This window comes from Mobula hypostoma, chromosome 10, assembly GCF_963921235.1.
Source record: "Mobula hypostoma chromosome 10, sMobHyp1.1, whole genome shotgun sequence".
NCBI classification, from domain to species: domain Eukaryota; kingdom Metazoa; phylum Chordata; class Chondrichthyes; order Myliobatiformes; family Myliobatidae; genus Mobula; species Mobula hypostoma.
In genome coordinates, this window is record NC_086106.1 from 15,625,303 (window position 1) to 15,646,320 (window position 21,018).

The following is a 21,018-nucleotide window of genomic DNA, read 5'->3' on the forward strand; positions in this document are numbered from 1 at the left end:
TAATTTGATATAAATCTAATACACATAAAATTATTTGGATTTAATTTCCTTCTGTTTTTTAAATTTTACACTAATGTTTGAAAACTAAGGTTTGTAAATTGGTTAGGATAATCAGAGGTGTTATTTTAACCTTTGAATTAACAGACGAAGTGTCCATGTAGTAAGAATATGAAGCAAATGTATTTTTATTCAGTGCATTTTGACAATCTATCTTCTCCATCCATGGTTAAGTTCAATGTTGCATGTTACAAGTCAGATGTTCTCCAAAAAGGACTTTTGCTCCAATTTCCTCAGGCCAAACTTCGAAAGCTCTCCAGTTCACGCCCCACATCCTTATCATCTAGTCTTCTCCTCCCTCCCCTAGTGACTTCTGCAAACTTAGCCTGTCTAAGGAAATAACTCCCATGCTGAAACTCGTATCAACTAAACCTGTTAACGATCCAATCAGTTTAAAATTTTCTCCCATTATCCCTTTGAAGAACAGATCAAGCCTTGCATCCTAGTGAACTTAAATGATTTAAAAATGCAATGTAGTTTTACACATGAATACAGTTTTAGCTACAGCTACTACATCTCTCTTGGCTTCTCCACCACCAATGTATTATGACCTGATTCTCTCTTTGTCTTTCCTCATCTACTGTTGAAACATATGTTCTCTCTTAAGCTGACTATTCCAATGCACCTGGTCACCCTCCTATCCTTTGAAAACTTGAGGCCATCCAATACTCAGTTGCAATAGACAATAGGTGCAGGAGTAGGCCATTTGGCCCTTCAAGCCAGCACCACCATTCACTGTGATCATGGCTGATCATCCACAATCAGTATCCAGTTCCTGCCGTATCCCCATAACCTTTGATTCCGCTATCTTTAGGAGCTCTATCCATCTCTTTCTTGAAAACATCCAGAGACTTGGCCTCCACTGCCTTCTGGGGCAGAGCATTCCACATATCCACCACTCTCTGGGTGAAAAAGTTTTTCCTCAACTCCATTCTAAATGGCCTACCCCTTATTCTTAAACTGTGGCCTCTGGTTCTGGACTCCCCCAACATCAGGAACATGCTTCCTGCCTCTAGCGTGTCCAATCCCTTAATAATCTTATATGTTTCAATAAGATCCCCTCTCATCCTTCCAAATTCCAGGTATACAAGCCCAGTCACTCCAATCTTTCAACATTGCCCTTGTCAAATCTTACTTCCTTTTGTAACTGTGCTTTGATTTTATAATTTCTATCTTTTTCAAATCCTTTATGTTCATTTTCACCCTCTAAGTTATCTGAGTTCTTCCAATTCTGCATATCTGTTCACCCCTAAATATCATTGCACTCCCAACAGTAATCGTGTTTTCTGCTGCCAAATTAGTGAATTATAGGATTCCCTCCCAAAATCTCTCTGCCTTGTTCCTTCTCTTGCATCTTTATTTGTTAGTAACTTTAACACTTTCTTAAGTCTTGATAACAAACTATCAAGTATAACTAAAGTTCTACAAATTTCTAAGTTTTTCATTGACCATCGAGCCATGGAGTTGGTAGAGAATAGAAACCGGCCCTTCAGACCACTGCATCTCCTCTGACTATCATGCTAATTCCACTATGCAGAATTTCATCTTCCTCCATGCCCTGTTTATTCAAGTACCTATCCAGATAATTCATAAATATTGTTACCATTTCTGTCGCCACACCCTCCTCTGCATCTTGCCTTTAAACCTCTGTCACCTTAAACCTATGTCCTCTATAACCATATAACCATATAACAATTAGAGCACGGAAACAGGCCATCTCGGCCCTTCTAGTCCTTGCCGAACTCTTACTCTCACCTAATCCCACCGACCTGCACTCAGCCCATAACCCTCCATTCCTTTCCTGTCCATATATCTATCCAATTTAACTTTAAACGACAACATCGAACCTGCCTCAACCACTTCTGCTGGAAGCTCGTTCCACACAGCTACCACTCTCTGAGTAAAGAAGTTCCCCTTCATGTTACCCCTAAACTTTTGCCCTTTAACTCTCAACTCATGTCCTCTGGTTTGAATCTCCCCCACTCTCAATAGAAAAAGCCTATCCACGTCAACTCTATCTATTCCCCCTCATAATTTTAAATACGTCTATCAAGACCCCCCTCAACCTTCTATGCTCCAAAGAATAAAGAACTAACTTGTTCAACCTTTCTCTGTAACTTAGGAGATAAAACCCAGGCAACATTTTAGTAAATCTGTCTCAATTTTATTGACAGCTTTCCTATAATTTGGTGACCAGAACTGTACACAATACTCCAAATTTGGCCTCACCAATGCCTTATACAATTTCAACATTACATCCCAACTCCTATACTCAATGCTCTGATTTATAAAGGCCAGCATACCAAAAGCTTTCTTCACCACCCTATCCTCATGAGATTCCACCTTCTGGGAACTATGCACCATTATTCCTAGATCCCTCTGTTCTAATGACATTTGAAATATTTCTGTCAGAGCCCCTGCTGTTTTCCACACTAACTTCCCTTAAGGTCCTAGGGAATATCTTGTCTGGACCTGGAGACTTATCTACTTTTATATTCCTTAGAAGCTCCAGTACTTCCTCTTCTTTAATCGTCATACTTTCCATAACTACCCTTCTTGTTTGCTTTACCTTACACAATTCAATATCCTTCTCCTTAGTGAATACCGAAGAAAAGAAATTGTTCAAAATCTCCCCCATCTCTTTTGGCTCAGCCCATAGCTGTCCACTCTGATTCTCTAAGGGACCAATTTTATCCCTCACTATCCTTTTGCTATTAATATAACTGTAGAAACCCTTTGGATTTATTTTCACCTTACTTGCCAAAGCAGTCTCGTATTTCCTTTTAGCTTTTCTAATTTCTTTCTTAAGATTCTTTTTACATTCTTTATATTCCTTGAGCACCTCATTAACTCCAAGCTGCCTATATTTATTGTAGATCCGTCTCTTTTTCTGAACCAAGTTTCCAATATCCCTTGAAAACCATGGCTCTCTCAAACTTTTAACCTCTAGTTTTAAACATGCCTACCAAGAGCACCAGACACTGTCCATCTACCTTATCTACACCTGTCATAATTTTACAGATCTCAATCACGTTACCACTCAGCTTGCTTTGCTCCAGGGAAAACTGACCCAGCCTGTCCAATCTCCTAAAAGTCAAGCTCTCAGTCTAGGAAACATCCTCAAAACTGCACTTTGAGTTGCTTCTTCTGCTTAAGATGTATTGAAATTTTAAATGAAAGTTAAATATCAGAAATACAGAGCAGGTCAGGTAGCATTTAGGAGGGCGAAGCTGTTAACCTAGATTGATGATCTTTCATACAGGGAAAATGTTGTAAATTGCAGAAGAAAAAGGGAAGAATATAATGAAGAGAGGGATAGAGGGTGTTTCATGTTTGGAGGATAGAAAAACTGAGACTGGAAAACTAAAATGAAAATGCACAATGCTGCAAAAAGCAGGTCAGGCAGAAATTATGGAAAGAGAAATAGTTAAAGGTTCATCTCCGGGACTCTTCTTTAAATATCAGAAGGAAAGAAAGTTTGAGTAGCAGAGAAAGTGGTAAAGGAATAGAGTGAACAGAAAGAATATCTCTGATAAGATGATACCAAATGGGTGACTGTACCAATTAATTAGCAGTTAGCATCAGATTATTCTAATTTGAATGCAATGCATTGCTAATAGTAAGGCTGTGATCTTGCTTGGCAGGCCAGTCTACACAAATAGGAAAATAAAATATAAACCATAATGATGACAGAAAGATATGGACAATTCTGATACAGACAGAAAGATAAAGGTGAATTATATAAAAAGATAACTCATAAAATCATTTATCTAAAAGGATAAAGGAGCACCACAATGAAGTCGTAGTTAGCGTGATGCTATTACAGCTTGGGGCATTGGAGTTTAGAGTTCAATCCTGGCATCCTCTGTTTGGAGTTTGTACTTGTTCCCCGTGGAATACGTGGGTTTCCTCTGTGTTCTCCTGTTTACTCCCATAGTCCAAGGACATACTGGTTAGAACATTAATTAGCCATTGTAAATTGTCCCATACTTAGGCTAGTGTTAAGTAGGTGGGCTGCTGGTGGCGCGGCTCAGAGTGCTGGAAGGGCCTATTCCACGCTGGATCTCTGGAGCAAAGAATAGGTAAATAAAATTAGAGAACTCAGTATTGAGTTCTGAAAGCTGCAACGTGCTCTGACGGAAGATGAAATGTTCTTCTCAGGCTTGCTTTAGGCCTCATTGTAACAGTGCAGGAGGCCAGGAGGGGTTGTAGCCAGCAGGGCAGGGTGGACTTGGAGTGGGGCCGGGAGTGGGAGATTCAATTAATGTGGCAAATGTCTGGAAGCTCGGGGAATTCCTGTGGACTGAAAGCTGATACTCTGCAAAGTGATTACCCAATCTGTGTGTAGCCCTCAGATTCGGACAGCGGCGTTAGTCTAGGGAAGGCACTCTCTGGCAACGCCAAGCGTGTGGAATCTGAGGTGCAAAACCTCTTGTTTATGTGGATGCTGTGTGATTGGTTCCCCCATTACAAATCAGTACCACAAAATAACAGACCGCACACCATATGCAATTAAATGATTTAGCTTTATAATTCTTAACTTGACTAAAGGGTGAGTAAAGAAAACAAAACTAAAAGGGCCCATTTTAATGAAACAGTCTAATATGCACATGTTGGAGCTCATGGTTTCCCCTTCTCCGATTCTCCATCGATTTCCCCGGGCTTCATCGAATCCTGGCCCCACTCCAAGTCCACTCCATCCTGCTGGCTACGACCTCGCCTTTCTGGCGTCTTCTCTCTTCATCTCTCGCCGAACAAAAGACTCAGGTCACTCGTTCTCAGGCACACAAGAAAAGAACACTCCCTTCATTGGGCGACGCATATTCCAAAGCCCCTGTTATCTCTAGCCATAACCCAAACACTGCTGCTACAGAAAAACCAATACATTAGCAGTGAAGCCTTTCCCAGGGTGTTACATGTGTTTGATTTCTCCAGCGTAGAAGAGACCGCAGTATGGGCACTTAATGTAGTGCACCAAATAGGAAGAAGTCTGGGTGAATTACTACTTTGCCTGAAAAGATCGTGCCCCTACATCATGGGAGAGTAGAAGTGAAAGGACAAGGATTGCCTCAGAAAGTACCATTTGACAGAGAGTAGTGGGTGGTGAAAGAAGAGCAGACCAGGAGTCAGGGAGGAGAGAGCCCTTTAGTATATCAGGTGGCGGAGTCTAGGTGGAGTTGGCAGAAATTGTGAAGGTGACAGAGTAGAAGGTAAGAACCAGGGAAACTCTGCATTTGATCTACCCAAGAGATGAGATCAGAGGTGTGGGAAATGGATGAAATGTGATCAAGAACTCTACACAATGGCAGAGTAGAAATTATGCTTCAGGAAGAAGGCATCTGTGAGGAATGTCTCATTGTCAGAGCAATACAACAGCTGGCAGGACTAAAAGGATAGAGTGGAACCCTTACAGGAGGCAAGGCAAGAGAAAGTGGAGTGGGTGAGAGATTTGAAATGGGTCATACTAAAAAAAATCCTGTTATATTTTAAGAACAGGAAAGAAAGGTTGGAAGTGTGAGATGCAAAATTAGATTAGCTTATTATCAGAAATTGTCGAATTTGAAGTGAAATACTAAAGCCTGTAGTATGCCAAGCGAGGAAATAGGTTTATGTTGAGTTTCATTAAAACTACAGAGGTCAGTGGGAGTGAGAAAGAACTGGAAGCTGCCAATCTGAATAAAAGTTATCTGCAGGGCAGTCACTCTGACTGTTTGATTTCCTTTAATAGAAGGAATGCAACATAATAATTGAACAAAATGCAGAGGGATTAGGTGAGTAGGTACAAGAAAGGAAGGAGGAGGATGGCAGTATGGCTGTTGCATGTTCTGCAATTCCTTGGAATGGTGCAGTATGTATGGGAATGGGTGTGGGTGGAGATGTATGAATGGACCAGTACATTCGTGGATGAAGCACCATAATCAGAATCTTTTAAAGGGAAGGGAGAAGAGCACTCATTCATAGTATCAACATACTTTTATATATTTTAAGATGACAAGCCAACCTAATTAATTTATGTAATTTTATTGTCAATTACTACTTACTGACAACAGCATTGAATTAATTATTTTTGATGCCCCTTTACCCCCACCCAAGCCCTATCCAACCCCTTTCAGTATGGATCAAGTGGGCCTAAACCTCTTGAATTCAAGCTTAGGCTTTAACTATTAGAAAGCACATTTTTAAATAACATGATAGGCAAAGACCCATTCTAGGCCATGATAGGCTTGTAGGCTCTGGTCTTGGACACAACTTATGTCTGTAGCAAGGGCCTTGTGATTGGAATAGTCTTAATGCCTTACAGTAACTTCCATTCTCCAGGTCAGGAATTCCCAACCTGGGATCTACAGATCCCCTGCTTAGTGGTATTGGTCCATGGCATTAAAAAGGTTAGGAACCCCTGCTCTAGATCCTTTCAAGATCATGATGATCTGGTCTTTAAATTTTCACAATACTTATCTAAAAACAATCAGCAATTCAAGACCTCTTTTTGTTGAAGAGTATAGGCTGTCTTAATTTTGGTGTGCTAAGTGATGATTTGTGAAACTGATCATGTTTACCCTTTTTACACGCAGTCTTCTCAGGGAGGAGGGCATAGAACCCTTTTGTACGGTCATGCTATTCTTCTCCGACATTCTCATAGTGGCATGGTAAGTAAACAGAACAAACAACTATATATTCATTACTTTTGTAATCATCCTTTTAATGGATTTACCTTCCTCTAAATCGAGTTCCATGGACCCCAGGTAGAGAACCTCTGCTCTGAATGATCTGCTGTAAACAACTTTCTATGAAATGTTTGGATGCCAGTTAGTGAAAGAGGAACGCCTGCATCATTTCTCAGTCAACTCAACTATTTCTCTTTTCAAAGTCTACCGTGCAACAATTGTTACCTGTTTGCTAAGGTGTGCTATTGGATCTCTGTCAAATACAGTAATCTGTTAATGCCCAACCTGAGGAAGTCGAAATACATTAAAATCTGATCTTTTCTACTGTGGGTGATATTTCATCTGTAGTTCTACTTATATTTGAATTAATGCATTTCAGTCAATAAATCATGACAAAATTGTAATAAAATTAAAGAAAACGTTGGGAAAAAAGTGTTATTGAGGCAGATTTGAAAGAAATACTCGTGCCAGCAGCAGGAGAATGTCTCTGCTTTGCTGTTCAATATGATCAGAACTGATCTGATTGTAATCTCAACACCACATTCCTGTCTACTTCTGGTAACTTTACCCTTTGCACATCAATAGTTTGTCTACCTAAGTCTTGAAAATGTTCAATCATTCTGCTTTAATCAAAGTTTCCGACTCAGAACCTTCTGAGAAACGGGATTTCCCCTCCTCTCTGTCTTAAATGAGTGACTTCTTTTTGGACAGTGATGCTAGTTCTCGGTTCTTCCAGAAGGAACTTCTAAGAACCTAATCTGAACCTTAAGTTTGCTAATTTGCTATACACGAGAAAAAGATAGTTTTGTCCACTCTTGTAGGGAGCTGTCATGCTGAAATACTCTCCAGAGAGTCCTGGTAATGTTAAACCTGAGTTTTCCTGCTATGTTAGTACTTTAGGCAAACTACTACTATTTTTCAAATTTTATATAATATGTTACTGTTATTTAATGAAAGACATAATAGTTTAATGCAAAATAAAAGCTGAATTTTGTTTGATCTTGTTCCCTTGAACCTTTTCCTCAAACCTTCCTTACCTTGAAGCTGTCGTTTACATTTGGATGTCTCCATATGATTGTGGTGTCAAGGTTACAGTCAGATCAGTTGTGATCATATTGAAGAGCAAAGCGGGGACATGCTCCTGCTTCTGACGCAAGTTATTTCTTCAAATCCATTTCAGTAAAATGTATTTGAATATAATATCCCAATATATGTAAAATCCACATTTTCCATGGATCTTATATTGTTTATTTGTGACTTTAGTTCTGTTTATGAAGTTTTATTTTGGTAATACTTAAAAAGTAAATATTGAGTGGGAATGTTATTTATAAGATTGATTTTTTGACATTTCAATAATAGCAATTATAACTCTTGTCCTCCTTTGTTTACAGTATTTATGTTGTTTGACAACTTCGAGGTCTTTAACAGATAAATTATCCTTTGACGTTGGACTGCAAGAAGATGCGTCAGGTAATTTTTCAAAGATAAATAATGTTTTAATTGATTGACAATTCCTATTTTGAATGCTCAGGGAAAAATTTCTATGGTTCCCCTACTTTACACTTTAACTAAAATTTCATGGATTCAAAGAAGAAATGGAATGAACAGCAACTGTATTCTGTCCCAGAGCCCTTGTAGCCTCTTGTTAAAGTACATAGGAGTTTAACAGAAGCCTAGTGAAAGTAAACAACTGAGATAGTTTTTGTGAAAGAAGGAAAAATGGAAATTATGATCCAGATAATGTTTTCTTGTCAAAAAATATATTGGTGATTACCCATTTCCTGAATAGAATACAGTAAAACACTTGAGAAAGATGATTTATGGGATATAGCCTAAAGTTTTGTAACTTTAAAAAAAATTGACCAACTCTTAATTTGCATTTTCTCATCTACATTGTACATGTGTGCTGATTTTTAACACAATATTAATTGGGAGATTAACTACCCTAATTTAATGTCGTAACAACAGAATTTCTGTCACACGATGGAGAGTGTGTGCCTTCAGGCTTCTGTGTCTCCTCTCTAATGGTAACAATGAGAAGAGGTGGATTGAGTTGATTGGTGTATTTTTTCAGACCTTCTTTTATTATGTGATAAAATACTAGAAAATTCATAGCATGAGACTCACCAATGTGATATGCACAGGGGAAGCATGCTGGTGGACCATTCACCCAGCCTCCAAACAGAGGTCCGAAGGTGAAAAAGTACGTGTGGGGGATGACCTCATCCTTGTTAGTGTTTCCTCTGAGAGGTATCTGGTGAGTATATTTTTTAAATGTACTGGCATTAATGGCAAATAACCTTCAGGGCAACAATAGTAAAGTCTTATTGTTCTGAGTATAAATTAGAAATAACTAATTTGCTGTTGCAAATTTGAATTTTGTGGATATTTTTGTAAGAAACATTTTGAGGGAATAAACAGAAATGTGCTCAAGTTTGTAGTGTTCATGGGTTCAATTCTCCATTCAGAAATCAGATGGCAGAGGGTAAGAAGCTGTTCCTGAATTATTGAGTGTGTGCCTTCAAGCTCCTGTACCTCTTTCCTGGTGGTAGCAATGAGAAGAGGGCATATCCTGGGTGATGGGGGGTCCTTAATGATGGTTGCTGCCTCTTTGAGGCATCGCTCCTTCAAAATGTTCTTAATACTACGGAGGCTAGTGCCCATGAAGGAGCTGATTAAGTTTACAACTGTCTGCAGCTTAGTTCAATCCTGAGCAGCAGCCGTGTGCCCCCACCAACCCACCCCCACCCCCCCGCCACCCTTCCATACCAGACGCAGCCAGTTTGAATGCCCTCCAGGGTACATGTGTAGAAACTTGTGAGTTTGTTTGGTGACTTATGAAATAACCTCAAGTTCCTAATGAAATATAGCTGCTGACTTACCTTCTTTATAGTTGCATCGATATGTTGGGTCCAGGTTAGGTCCTCAGAGATATTGACACCAGGAACTTGAAATTGCTCGCTCCATTTCTGATCCTTCTATGATCCCCCACTTCTTATCCTTTCTGAAATCCACAATCAGTTCTTTGGTCTTACTAATGTTGAGTGCAAGTTTGTTACTGCGGCATCACTCAACAAGCGTATATCTCGCTCCTGTACACCCTCTTGTCATTGTCTGAGATTCAGCTAACAATGGTTGTTTCGTTAGCAAAAAAAAGTGACAGCAGGATCTCAAAGTAACGGGGATACTAGTAAAGCATTAAGTGTAACACAGATTTTCCATCAGTTGCCCCATAAATAGGCAAGTAAGTAATGTTTTTGGAGGATATGTAGCAGAGTGCATTGCTAGCTAGTTTCAAGGTAAGGAAGTGGAGTAAAATGATTTTCATAAAAGAAAGTGGATGGGGATATACCAGAAGGATCAGTGCTCGGACCACTTCAGTTCACAATATAGTTTGATTTAGACTTTGTAATCAAAAACAGTTACCAAATTATGGTAAAACCAAACAATTGCAGATGCTGATAATGCTGGAAGTAATCACAGTCAGGCTGCATCTGTGGGAGGAGAAACTACATTAGTGTTTCATGTCAAATTCTCTTCATTAGAATTTTGTTCTTATCGGGGTTTGACAAAGGATGTTCATTGTGAATCGTTAATCCTATGTTCCTTCCCACAGATGCAGCCTGACCTAAATATTTCCAGCATTTTCTGTTTCTTGTACTAAAATGGTGCTGGTCATCACTGAGGAAGATGTTAAAACCTGCTTAATGACAAATAACTAGCAAATAAAGTTCAATGTCATTAAATGTGAGGAGGTGCATCTTGGTAGGAAGAATAGGGACGTTACATTACTTGGAAAACTTGAGTTTAGGTGGGGTGGAAGAGCAATACAATCTCAAGGTACAAATGCACCAATCACTAAAAATTGATCCACAGGTTTATTTTAAAAAGGACAGAATTAAAAATAAAGATAAAGCAAGTAATGCTAAAATGAGGAATTCTGCAGATGCCGGAAATTCAAGCAACATACATCAAAGTTGCTGGTGAACGCAGCAGGCCAGGCAGCATCCCTAGGAAGAGATCCACGGCCTCCTCTTCTGTAAAGATGTATCCACGGCTTCCTCGACTGTAAAGATGAAGCCACACTCAGGTCGGAGGAACAACACCTTATATTCTGTCTGGGTAGCCTCCAACCTGATGGCATGAACATTGACTTCTCAAACTTCTGCTAATGCCCCACCTCCCCCTCGTACCCCATCCGTTATTTATTTATATACACAGATTCTTTTTCTTTCTCTCCTTTTTCTCCCCCTGTCCCTCTCACTATACCCCTTACCCATCCTCTGGGTTTTCCCCCATCCCCCTTTTCTTTCTCCATAGGCCTCCTGTCCCATGATCCTCTCATATCCCTTTTGCCAATCACCTGTCCAGCTCTTGGCTCCATCCCTCCCCCCCCCCCACCCCCCCCGTCTTCTCCTATCATTTTGGATCTCCCCCTCCCCCTCCCACTTTCAAATCTCTTACTAGCTCTTCTTTCAGTTAGTCCTGACAAAGGGTCTTGGCCCGAAACGTCGACTGTACCTCTTCCTAGAGATGCTGCCTGGCCTGCTGCATTCACCAGCAACTTTGAAGTAATGCTAAACTTGGATTAGACGCACTTTGAAGTACTGAGATAGCTCTGGCCATATTATAAAGGGAGTACATAGAGCTATAGAGCTGTAGAGGATGTTTACAACACCAGAAATGCAAGGATGTCAGAATCAGATTTATTATCACTGACTTATTTGTTGTTTTTCAGCAGCAGTACAGTGTAATGACATTAAAATTACTATAGATTACAAAAATAGTGCAAAAGAAGGAATAATGAGCAGGTATTGGTGGGTTCATGGACAGTTCAGAAATCTGAAGGCAGAGGGGAAGAAGCTGTTTGTGAGCTGTTGAGTGCGGGTTTTCAGACTCCTCTAACTCTTCCCCGACGGTAGTAGAGAAGCAGCCATGCCCGGGATGGTGAGGATCTTTAGTGCCAGATGATGTTGTCAGTGGTGGGGAGGGTTGTACTGATGATGGAGCCGGCTGAGTCTACAACCCTGTGCAGCCTCTTGCAGTCCCGTGCATCGGAGACTGCATACCACATAGTGACGCAGACAGTCAGAACGCTCTCCACTGCACACTTACAAAAATCTATATGAATTTTTGGACAATATTCCAAATCTCCTCAGAGTCCTAATGAAGTAGTGCACCTGATTTGCTTTCTTCATAATGTTTTGGGTCCAGGATAGATGCTCTGAGACGTTGTTGCTCAGAAACCGGAATGAGGGCTAGTGTGGGTTCTCCCTACTTCCCCTTCCTGAAGTCCACAACCAGTTCCTTGGTCATGCAACACTTAGAAGTGTTATTTAGCAAGATATACCTATTAAGAAAGGATAAATATATCGAGTGTTATTCTCATAAAGGATGGTTTAATAGTGGTCTTGAAAAATGATAAGGATTTTTATTAGAGTGGATGCAATGGGATATTTCCAAAGGGTGAAGAAAATTGCTAAAGGCAACAATATTGGATGGTCAGCAATACGCTAAGTTCAGTTTGAACTTGCTACTGAAGAGAGCAGTTGATACATTTCAATAGCGTTTGGATATATGTGAAGGGAAAAGCAATTGGTTGTGTTGATAGCTTTAGGTGGGGTAATGCAGGAGAAAGTACTGATACTGGATAAATGTTGACATGATGTCTGGGCTGAATAAGGTTTTTCTGTTTCTGATTAATTGTATGGAATGTTGGAAGAATCGATTAGCATCTTTCAAAATATTGCTAATGTAAGTATCCAAATGCTAAATGCATCAAAACGATTATTTTGTAATCAGGGTGATTAGTTTTGCATAGCAGCAAGCAAAAAAAACTTCCTTGTTTTGAGGTTCATGCATATCTAAGTCAGCTGTCTATTGGACATAATAAAATTATACATGAATAACATTGGTATAGTTAGGTCTGATGAGCTTCCATTATTAGTTACTTATGGTATATTGTAACTCTTAATGTGATATGTTGTCCCAAGCTTCTTCACAGGAGCATTATTACACAGAAATTATACTGTGTCACATAAAAAGACATCAGAGTTGTACAGCATAGAAACAGGCTTTTAGCTCACCACCACCATCTCTGCCAAACATCATGCCTATTGTTACCAATTACACTTGCCTGCATTAACTATGCTCCCCAACTACCCTCTGCCTCCTACCAAGACAATTGTGTATCCAGTGTGCAAAGTCACCTTAAATCCCATCTTCTGGAAAAGTCTATCTTGTCAGAAGTCTTGCTAAAGTCCACGTAGAGAATATCTACTGTCCTGCCTCCGTTAATCCTCCTGATCATCACTTCACCTCATTAATACAAAAGCTTGATCATATAAGTAGATCTAAAGAAAAAAACATTGCTAAGAAAGAAAGAGAAATGCAGAAAGTTAGACAAGGAATTACAGACTGCAGGCCCAATGCAACTGAAGGAGCTGTTTCCCAGTAAATATTTCAACCGTGAGAGGGATCTTGATATTTGTGAGGACAGCGTATATCAAACTGATATACTAAATGCTAGGACAAGTTAACATTAAGAAAGAGGATGTGCTGGAACTTGTGAAAAACATTAGGATAGATGAGACTTCGGGACCACGTGAAGTACACCCCGTTTGATTTCTGATTGCTGCACCTTTGGCGATAATCTTTGCATCCTCACTGACCACAGGAGCAGCACCAGGTGATTGGAGGGTGGCAAATGTTATTTGTTTGGTCAAGAAAGGGAGTAAGGATAACCCTGGGAATTATAGACCAGGGAGTCTTATTTCAGTGGTGGGAAAATTATTGGAGAAGATTCTTAGAGACAGGATATACATGCATTTGGAGAAACATAGTCTGATTAAGGATAGTCAGTATGGCTGTGTGAGGGCACATCATTCCTCATGGGCCTGACTGACTCCTTTGAGATTGTGACAAAGCAGGTTGATGAAGATAGTGCCGTGGATGTGGTGCATATGGATTTTCATAAGGCATTTGATAAGATTCCCCATGGTAAGCTCATTCAGAAAGTCGGCAGGTTTAAATTCCAGGGAAATTTGGCTGTGTGAATACAGAATTGACTTACCAATAGAATAGTATTTCCTAACCTGGGGTCCACAGAATCCTTGCTTACTGATATTGGTCCATGGCATAAAAAGGGTGGGAACCCCTGTAAGAGGATGGTTGTAGATGGAGCATATTCTGTCAGGAGTTTGGTGACCAGTGATGTCTCACAGGAATCCTACCCTTTGTGGTTTTTATAACTAACTTGGATGAGGAAATGGAAGAGTGGGTTAGTAGGTTTAACGATCACATGGTTGGTAAAGTTGTGGATAGTGTGGTGGGTTGTTGTAGGTTCCAACAAGGCACTGATAGGATGCAGAGCTGGGCTGGAAAGTGGCAGATGGAGTTTAACCCAGAAAAGTGTAAAGTAATTCATATTGAAAGGTTGAATTTGAAGGGTTAGTGACAGGATTCTTAGCAGAGTCGAGGAACAAAGAAATTTTGGGGTCTGTGTTCACAGACCCCTCAAAATTGCCACACAGTTGATAAGGTTGTTAAGAAGGCATATGGTATGTTGGCCTTCATTAATCTGGGTATTGTGCTCAAGAACTGCAAGGTAATGTTGCAACTCTATAAAACCATGATTAGACCACACTTGGAATTTGTGTTCATTTCTGGTTGCTGCACTATAGGAAGGATGTGGAAGCTTTAAAGAGCATGCAGAGCAGATTTACCAGGATGCTGCCTGGACTAGAGTGCATGTCTTATGAGAATAGGTTGAGTGAGCTAGGGCTTTGTTCTTTGGAGCAAAGGAGGATGTGAGGTGACTTGATAGAGGTGTACAAGATGATAAAAGGCATAGATAGCGTGGATAGCCAAGACTTTTCCCAGGGTGGAAATGGCTAATACAAGGGGCAGAATTTTAAGGTGATTGGAGGAAAGTATAGGGAGGATGTCAGAGGGAAGTTTTTTATACAGAGACTGGTGGGTACTTTGAAACCCTGGCACAGGTGGTGGTAGAGGCAGATAAAATAGAGAGATTGGTTTTAGAGTAGATTAAAAAATTAGCACAATATGGTGGGCTGAAGGGCCTGTACTCTGCTGTAATATTCTATGTTCTAAATAAAACTTGTGCAGGGTGTTCAAGATATTGGCAATATTTAGTTATTCTGTAATTATGTCAGTCATCATCACTTGAAGTGCATTTTCATGACTGAGGATGCTAAATCCAGAACTACATCCCAATTCCTTTGGTCGAGCAGTTCAGTTCGGGCATAATTCAAGGGGAAGTAACTTACCTCATGGGTATCCTAGATGGCTAAGAATATGCAAGCGATAACAAAGAAGAGGGGCGGGATATAAGTTTCAGAGGATTGAAAGTATATTTATTATAAAATAATTTATAAATTATACAACTGAGATTCGCCTCTTTAAGGCAGCCACAAAGCAAGACACCCATAAGAGCCCAAATAAAAAAAGACCAACACCCAATGCGAAGAGAAAGGGAAGAAAAGCACAAATCCTGCAAACAATAAGAGCAAGCAACAGCTTGCATGAAGATGAGGATTTTAACACCAGAGTGTTACTTAACTTGGTGTGAATATGGTAGGACTGAGGGTGAATTGGTCTTGCTTTAAGTTAGATATAGTAATAGAATGTGGAAGGATCTTATAAATATAAGCCCAGGCAAACAGACTCAAAGAACAGCTTCTTTCTCACTGCTATTAGACTTCTGAACCAATCACCCCTTTCACACTCCTTTCCTGGTGGTACTACACTGTTCTCGTGCCTGTTCTTTTATCTCTCTCAGTTATTTTGTTGTTGTTGCTTTATTCTTATTGGACTATGGTCTTTGCATCATTCTGTTGTTTTGTGTTTGATGTTGTGACTATTTATGATTATCACGTATAGTTACAGTTCACTCTGTGAGCTTCATGCTAACAAAGAATTTCATTGCGCCTTGGTGTATTAAGACAACAAACTCATCTAAATCTAATCTAAAGTAAAATGGAGATCATGATTATGTTGCAATAAAATCATTAATGAACATTTCAGCGACAGATTGGTTGAGGTAGGTCAGGGTCAAGTAATGTGGAGTGGTCGTCGTGATAATGCAGATATCTAGTCTGAGACTCATCTCTAAGCTAAAGATAATAAGGTGGGGAATGGTGTGGTCCAGTCTCAGATAAATATGTGGGAGAGGAATGGAGGTGGCTGTCATTTTAAAAAAAAAATGAATAATTATTCTTGCAGTTTGCCATAGTTGTTGTTCCTTTCCGCCTTGTGGTGCAACGGGCATCAACCTTGTTATTTCTTTTAGCATTTGTTTTTTAAGAAGATGGAGTTGCCAGCTCAGCGCTCAACCCAGCACCGATGGAAGGCGTGCAAGGAGCTGGCCAGATTTGAACCTGGGACCACTCACCTCAAGGTCCGGTGTGGATGCCACAGCACCACTAGCCGGCTTTAGTTTGCAATTAATTGTGTGGGATGATTTTTTTTCAGTAAGGCGATATAGGCAACGCTGAGAGTAATTTGTCAAGTCATGAAGCGTGAAGATAATTGATCATTGTAAAGATTACTCACTGTGGAAAAATAATTTCTCTCTCAAATGAAGTACCTTGTGTGTAGACCATAGAAAATATAATACTGACATTTTTTTCTCTGCGTATCTTCCTTCCTCCATAGCATTTATCTTATGCCAGTGGAGACTTACAAGTGGATGCATCTTTCATGCAGACTCTCTGGAATATGAACCCTATCTGTTCAGGCTGTGAACTTGCTGAAGGTTAGTTATGAAATGTAACATGTTGTCATTTAATGAACTAAATTATCTTAAGACAGAAAGAAAGCGTATTTTTATGTAACATATTGGTCTAATACATAGCAGAATATCGAAAACATTTAGATGGACAACGTAACTAAAGAGGCTGTGCAAAATTTCATATTGTTTAGACAAAATGTTCTTATGATTTTCCTCAAATGCAAGCTAAAGTTTCAAATAACATTTATTTGTTTCAAAACAAAATTGAAACATCCAAATTATGTAATGCTTTGGAAGATATCTCAATATGCTGTGGTACTTAATGTACTGTTTGGGTTGGAGATAGGGATGCCTTTATCCCGTGGGTATTGTAACTGCCAGAACATGAAAGCAGATATTTATCAAACACCATTGCTTTGGGGCAGTGCAGCTGTTGAGCTGACATTATATAGTTTAAATCCACCAGTGTTGAGTATATACTGGGAATAATGGTAGTGTATTAAGGATCATTACAGTTCACATACTGAAGTTTTGTTTAATGGTACTTTGAAACACTTCTTCACATTATATTCATAAAAGGGACATGCCGATGTTATTTGACCATGCACCGGCTATATGCATGAAATTCATTTTCAAAAGATTTCATCAATTAATTAATTTCACTTCTGATAAGTATATTAACATAAGTTAAATTTAAGAATTACTTATCTATAGGGCTAACCCCTATAGACTTCAATGGATCTGGAGTTGAGAGGTATAGACATCACCGAGGATCTCACGTGGTCTGTACACACCAGCTGTGTGGTGAAAAAGGCACAACAACACCTCTTTCACCTCAGGTGGTTGAAGAAGTTTGGTATGGCCCCCCTGAATTCTAAGTACTTTCTATAGGGGCACAATTGAGAGCATCCTGACTGGCTACATCACTGCCTGGTATGGGAACTGTACCTCCCTCAATCGCAGGACTCTGCAGAGAGTGGCATGGACAGCCCAGTGCATCTGTAGACGTGAACTTCCCACTATTCAGGACATTTACAAAGACAGGTGTGTAAAAAGGGCCCGAAGGACCATTGGAGACCCGAGTCACCCCAGTCACAAACTGTTCCAGCTGCTACTATCCGGGAAATGGTACCACAGCATAAAAACCAGGACCAATAGACTTCTTCCACTGGGTTCAGACTGCTTAGTTCATGCTGATGCAACTGTATTTCTATGTTATATTGATTATCCTGTTGTACATAATATTTATTATAAATTACTATAATTGCACATTGCACATTTGAACGGAGACGTAATGCAAAGATTTTTACTCCTCATTTATATGAAGGATGTAAGTAATAAAGTCAATTCAATACAATATTGTAAAGGGATACCTGTAGAATGATGAAAATGTATTTGTACTTTTTATTTGAAGTTCCATAATCTATCTCAGTGAAGTATCCTAGGATTTCATCTGGTGAAAAGTTTGCCATATGAGGAGAAGTTGAGCAGATCAGAACTCTTAGAAAAGTGAGGGGTGATCTCTGAGGGATATAAAGTTCTTTCAGGGTTTGACAGGAGTTATTGCTTCCACTGACTGTGTTGTCTAATAGCAGAGGCTATGATATCAACATAAGGGCCTGTTTCTGTGCTGTAGTGGTCTTTGACTCTTAAGGGGCCAGTCTTTAAGTGCTGAGGTGGGAAAATATTCTTCATTTACGGCAGTAAATGTTTTGAATTTATATCTTCAGAAGGCTGCAAAGATACCTTCACAAAATAAAGATTGATTAAAGATTAAAAGCATCCGTTAGTCTTGCGAGACCATGGATCTGCACCTGGAAAGTCTTCACTCTCCAGGGCGCAGGCCTGGGCAAGGTTGTATGGAAGACCAGCAGTTGCCCATGCTGCAAGTCTCCCCTCTCCATAACACCAATGTTGTCCAAGGGAAGGGCATTAGGACCCATACAGCTTGGCACCGGTGTTGTTGCAAAGCAATGTGTGGTTAAGTGCCTTGCTCAAGGACACAACACGTTGCCTCGGCTGGGGCTCGAACTCACGACCTTCAGGTCACTAGACCAATGCCTTAACCACTTGGCCACGTGCCCACAAAAGATTGATAGATTCTTAAATATTAAGGGAATCAAGAGAACTGAGGTTAGTGCAAAAAGAAGCACCAAAACAGATCCCCTCTGATCTTATGGAATGGTAGAGCAAGCACTAGGGGGTTTGAGGGAAAGGTGGAAATTGACCAGATTGGATCTATAAACTATGAAGAGCGTGTCACAGTATGGAAATTACTGTGCACCTGGGTAAGTGGTCACCACGCAGATCCTGGTGTATTTGACTGTTTGCCACTTTATTTTGCAGTTGATGAGATCCAAATAAATATTATTTAGGAATGACTTTGCTGTTTGATAGATATACAGCTTCAGTTAGTTTGATTAGATAGTTACATTTTAATTGACAGGGATCTTGTCATTACTGTAATTGCTAAAAATGCGTTTGTTCACATATTGGGCTGATAGTACTTAAAAAGTGGAGATCGGGTCAAGTTGGGATTGTGGGATGGAGGCTTGGGATGTGTAAAGAGTTACGTGAAGCTTGAGGGTCAGTTGGACGGGGATGAGGGTAACGGACAGGTTGATGGTAGTTGAGGTTGGATGGATTTGAGGGATTGGACTGGCACTTTGCAAAGCAAATGTTAGAGATCAGAATGGTAAATGAAATGAGGGTGGGATCAGGATTTTGTGTGGAGAACTGAGGACTACCATGTTGCCTATTGGGCCATGGTATCAGAGGTTTTGGTGATGGAGATTGCAGAGTTGGGGGAAGGTTGATGAGGGTTGGTTGGATGTGATCCAAAGATGATGCTTAGTAGTCTAGTTACCTGGTGGGCATTATAGTTTGGCACTCTGTTATTAAGACCTAATTATCTCCCGAGTGTCCAATGATGGTTGTCCAATGGCACGATATGCTCAGTGTGCTTTGTACAGGAATGATGTTATCTCACGCACCTAATTTGGAAGTGGCATCAGTGGTGCAGAGGCTCATGACGGGAAATGCTCAGTTGACTCTTACTTACTGCCCGTCACACTGCTGACAATTAGGGCAGCAATGAAGGTCCCCCGTCTCTGGCTAAGTTCAGGGCTTCCTTCATCATATCGGTAGCTGCCCCTCGGTTTTCACTACTGTCAGTCATGCAAGTCCCGGGTGGAGGCTCAGGAATACCGTCACACTCAGATGTAGAAGGATTCTTCATTGCTGTTTCCAGTCTGGGTTGTTAGCCCTGAGCTGAATCCCTAAACCTGAAGGACCGACGGACCACTCCAAGTCTGGTCTCTACCCTTTGACCTGTTTGGCATGGGTGATTCTACCAAGAGCCAAAGCATAAAACCCTGACACCAGCCATTGTAGCTCTCCAGGTTATTGAGGTATACAAGCCTCCACACCATGATAAGGTTATGGTCCTTTTGGAGACTCACAGAGTAACATGATCTCAAAATGATTGTTACTTTACAAGAATGAAAAATAAATCAATGTACAGTTGCATGTATTGAGAAACAAATCTACGGAACTCATTAATTTAAGGCATACATTTTATTTGTGATTTCATAAATATTACTTATGGCAGCTGTAACATCTGGTTTGAGTAACTTTGATGAAATGTATAGCGATTGCAATTAAATATTGCTTTAATGAAGTTGGTCCTCTGATGCAATGGAAACCAGTGTTCTGAAATACTTCTACTCAGAACTGTCTTATTTATGGATATTGAGTCAACAAAGCATTACAGCTCAAGTTGAGTCAAAGGTATGAAATATGGTCAGTATATCGTCGTCGTCGTTAGGTTGCATCTGGAATTTCCAGTAGGTGGACGATTTCCCTCCATGCCGCTCTGTCCCAACACTTGCCCACAACATCCCTAGTCTTGTCCAGCTTGGTTCAATCCTTGATGTTATCCAGCCACGTTGTTCTTTACCTTCCTCTTCCTTTCTTTCCCTCCACCTTTCCATATAGCAAGTCCGACAAGATGTTATCTCTCCGCGTAACATGTCCACAATAAGCAACTTTTAACTTCATAGTCTTCTCCAGCAATATCTGTGGTCTATCAACTTCGGACAAAACCCTCTCATTTGAAATTTTCTCTACCCAGCTGATCTTCAAGATTCGTCGATAACACCACATTTCAAAAACATTAATTCGTTTCATGTCATCCTTCTTCAGGCTCCATGTTTCTGATCCCTACCTCAGTACTGACCATGCATAACACTCGAAGCGGATTCTACTTTGGATGTCTACCTTCCGATTGCATAGTAGATCTTTTAGCTTCATGAACTGGGTCTTAGACGTACCTATTCTCCTTCTGATCTCAACTTCACATCTCCCGTCATCTGTCAGACAACTGCCAAGATATTCAAACTTCCACCCCTGTTCAATGTCTTGTCCATTCACTTGTAATGATACCATCATGAACGAGTGTTTAGTGTTTGTTTTGCTTACCACCATCGATTTTGATTTCTTAGGGTTGCTTTTAAGTCCGTAGTCAAGGCTTTTGTCATTCACTTT

General features: G+C 40.2%; 1 protein-coding gene across 8 annotated transcripts in view; it reads left to right on the plus strand.

The window, feature by feature from the left end:
- LOC134352669 (ryanodine receptor 1-like) overlaps positions 1–21,018 on the plus strand; it is a 581,514-nt gene that overhangs the window by 76,484 nt on the left and 484,012 nt on the right. For all 8 annotated transcript variants that reach the window (XM_063060038.1, XM_063060039.1, XM_063060041.1 and 5 more), the window contains 4 exons: positions 6,630–6,704; positions 8,114–8,192; positions 8,867–8,979; positions 16,398–16,497. In XM_063060038.1, coding sequence (XP_062916108.1) covers positions 6,630–6,704; positions 8,114–8,192; positions 8,867–8,979; positions 16,398–16,497 — 367 coding nt within the window. The remainder of the gene's footprint in view (positions 1–6,629; positions 6,705–8,113; positions 8,193–8,866; positions 8,980–16,397; positions 16,498–21,018) is intronic.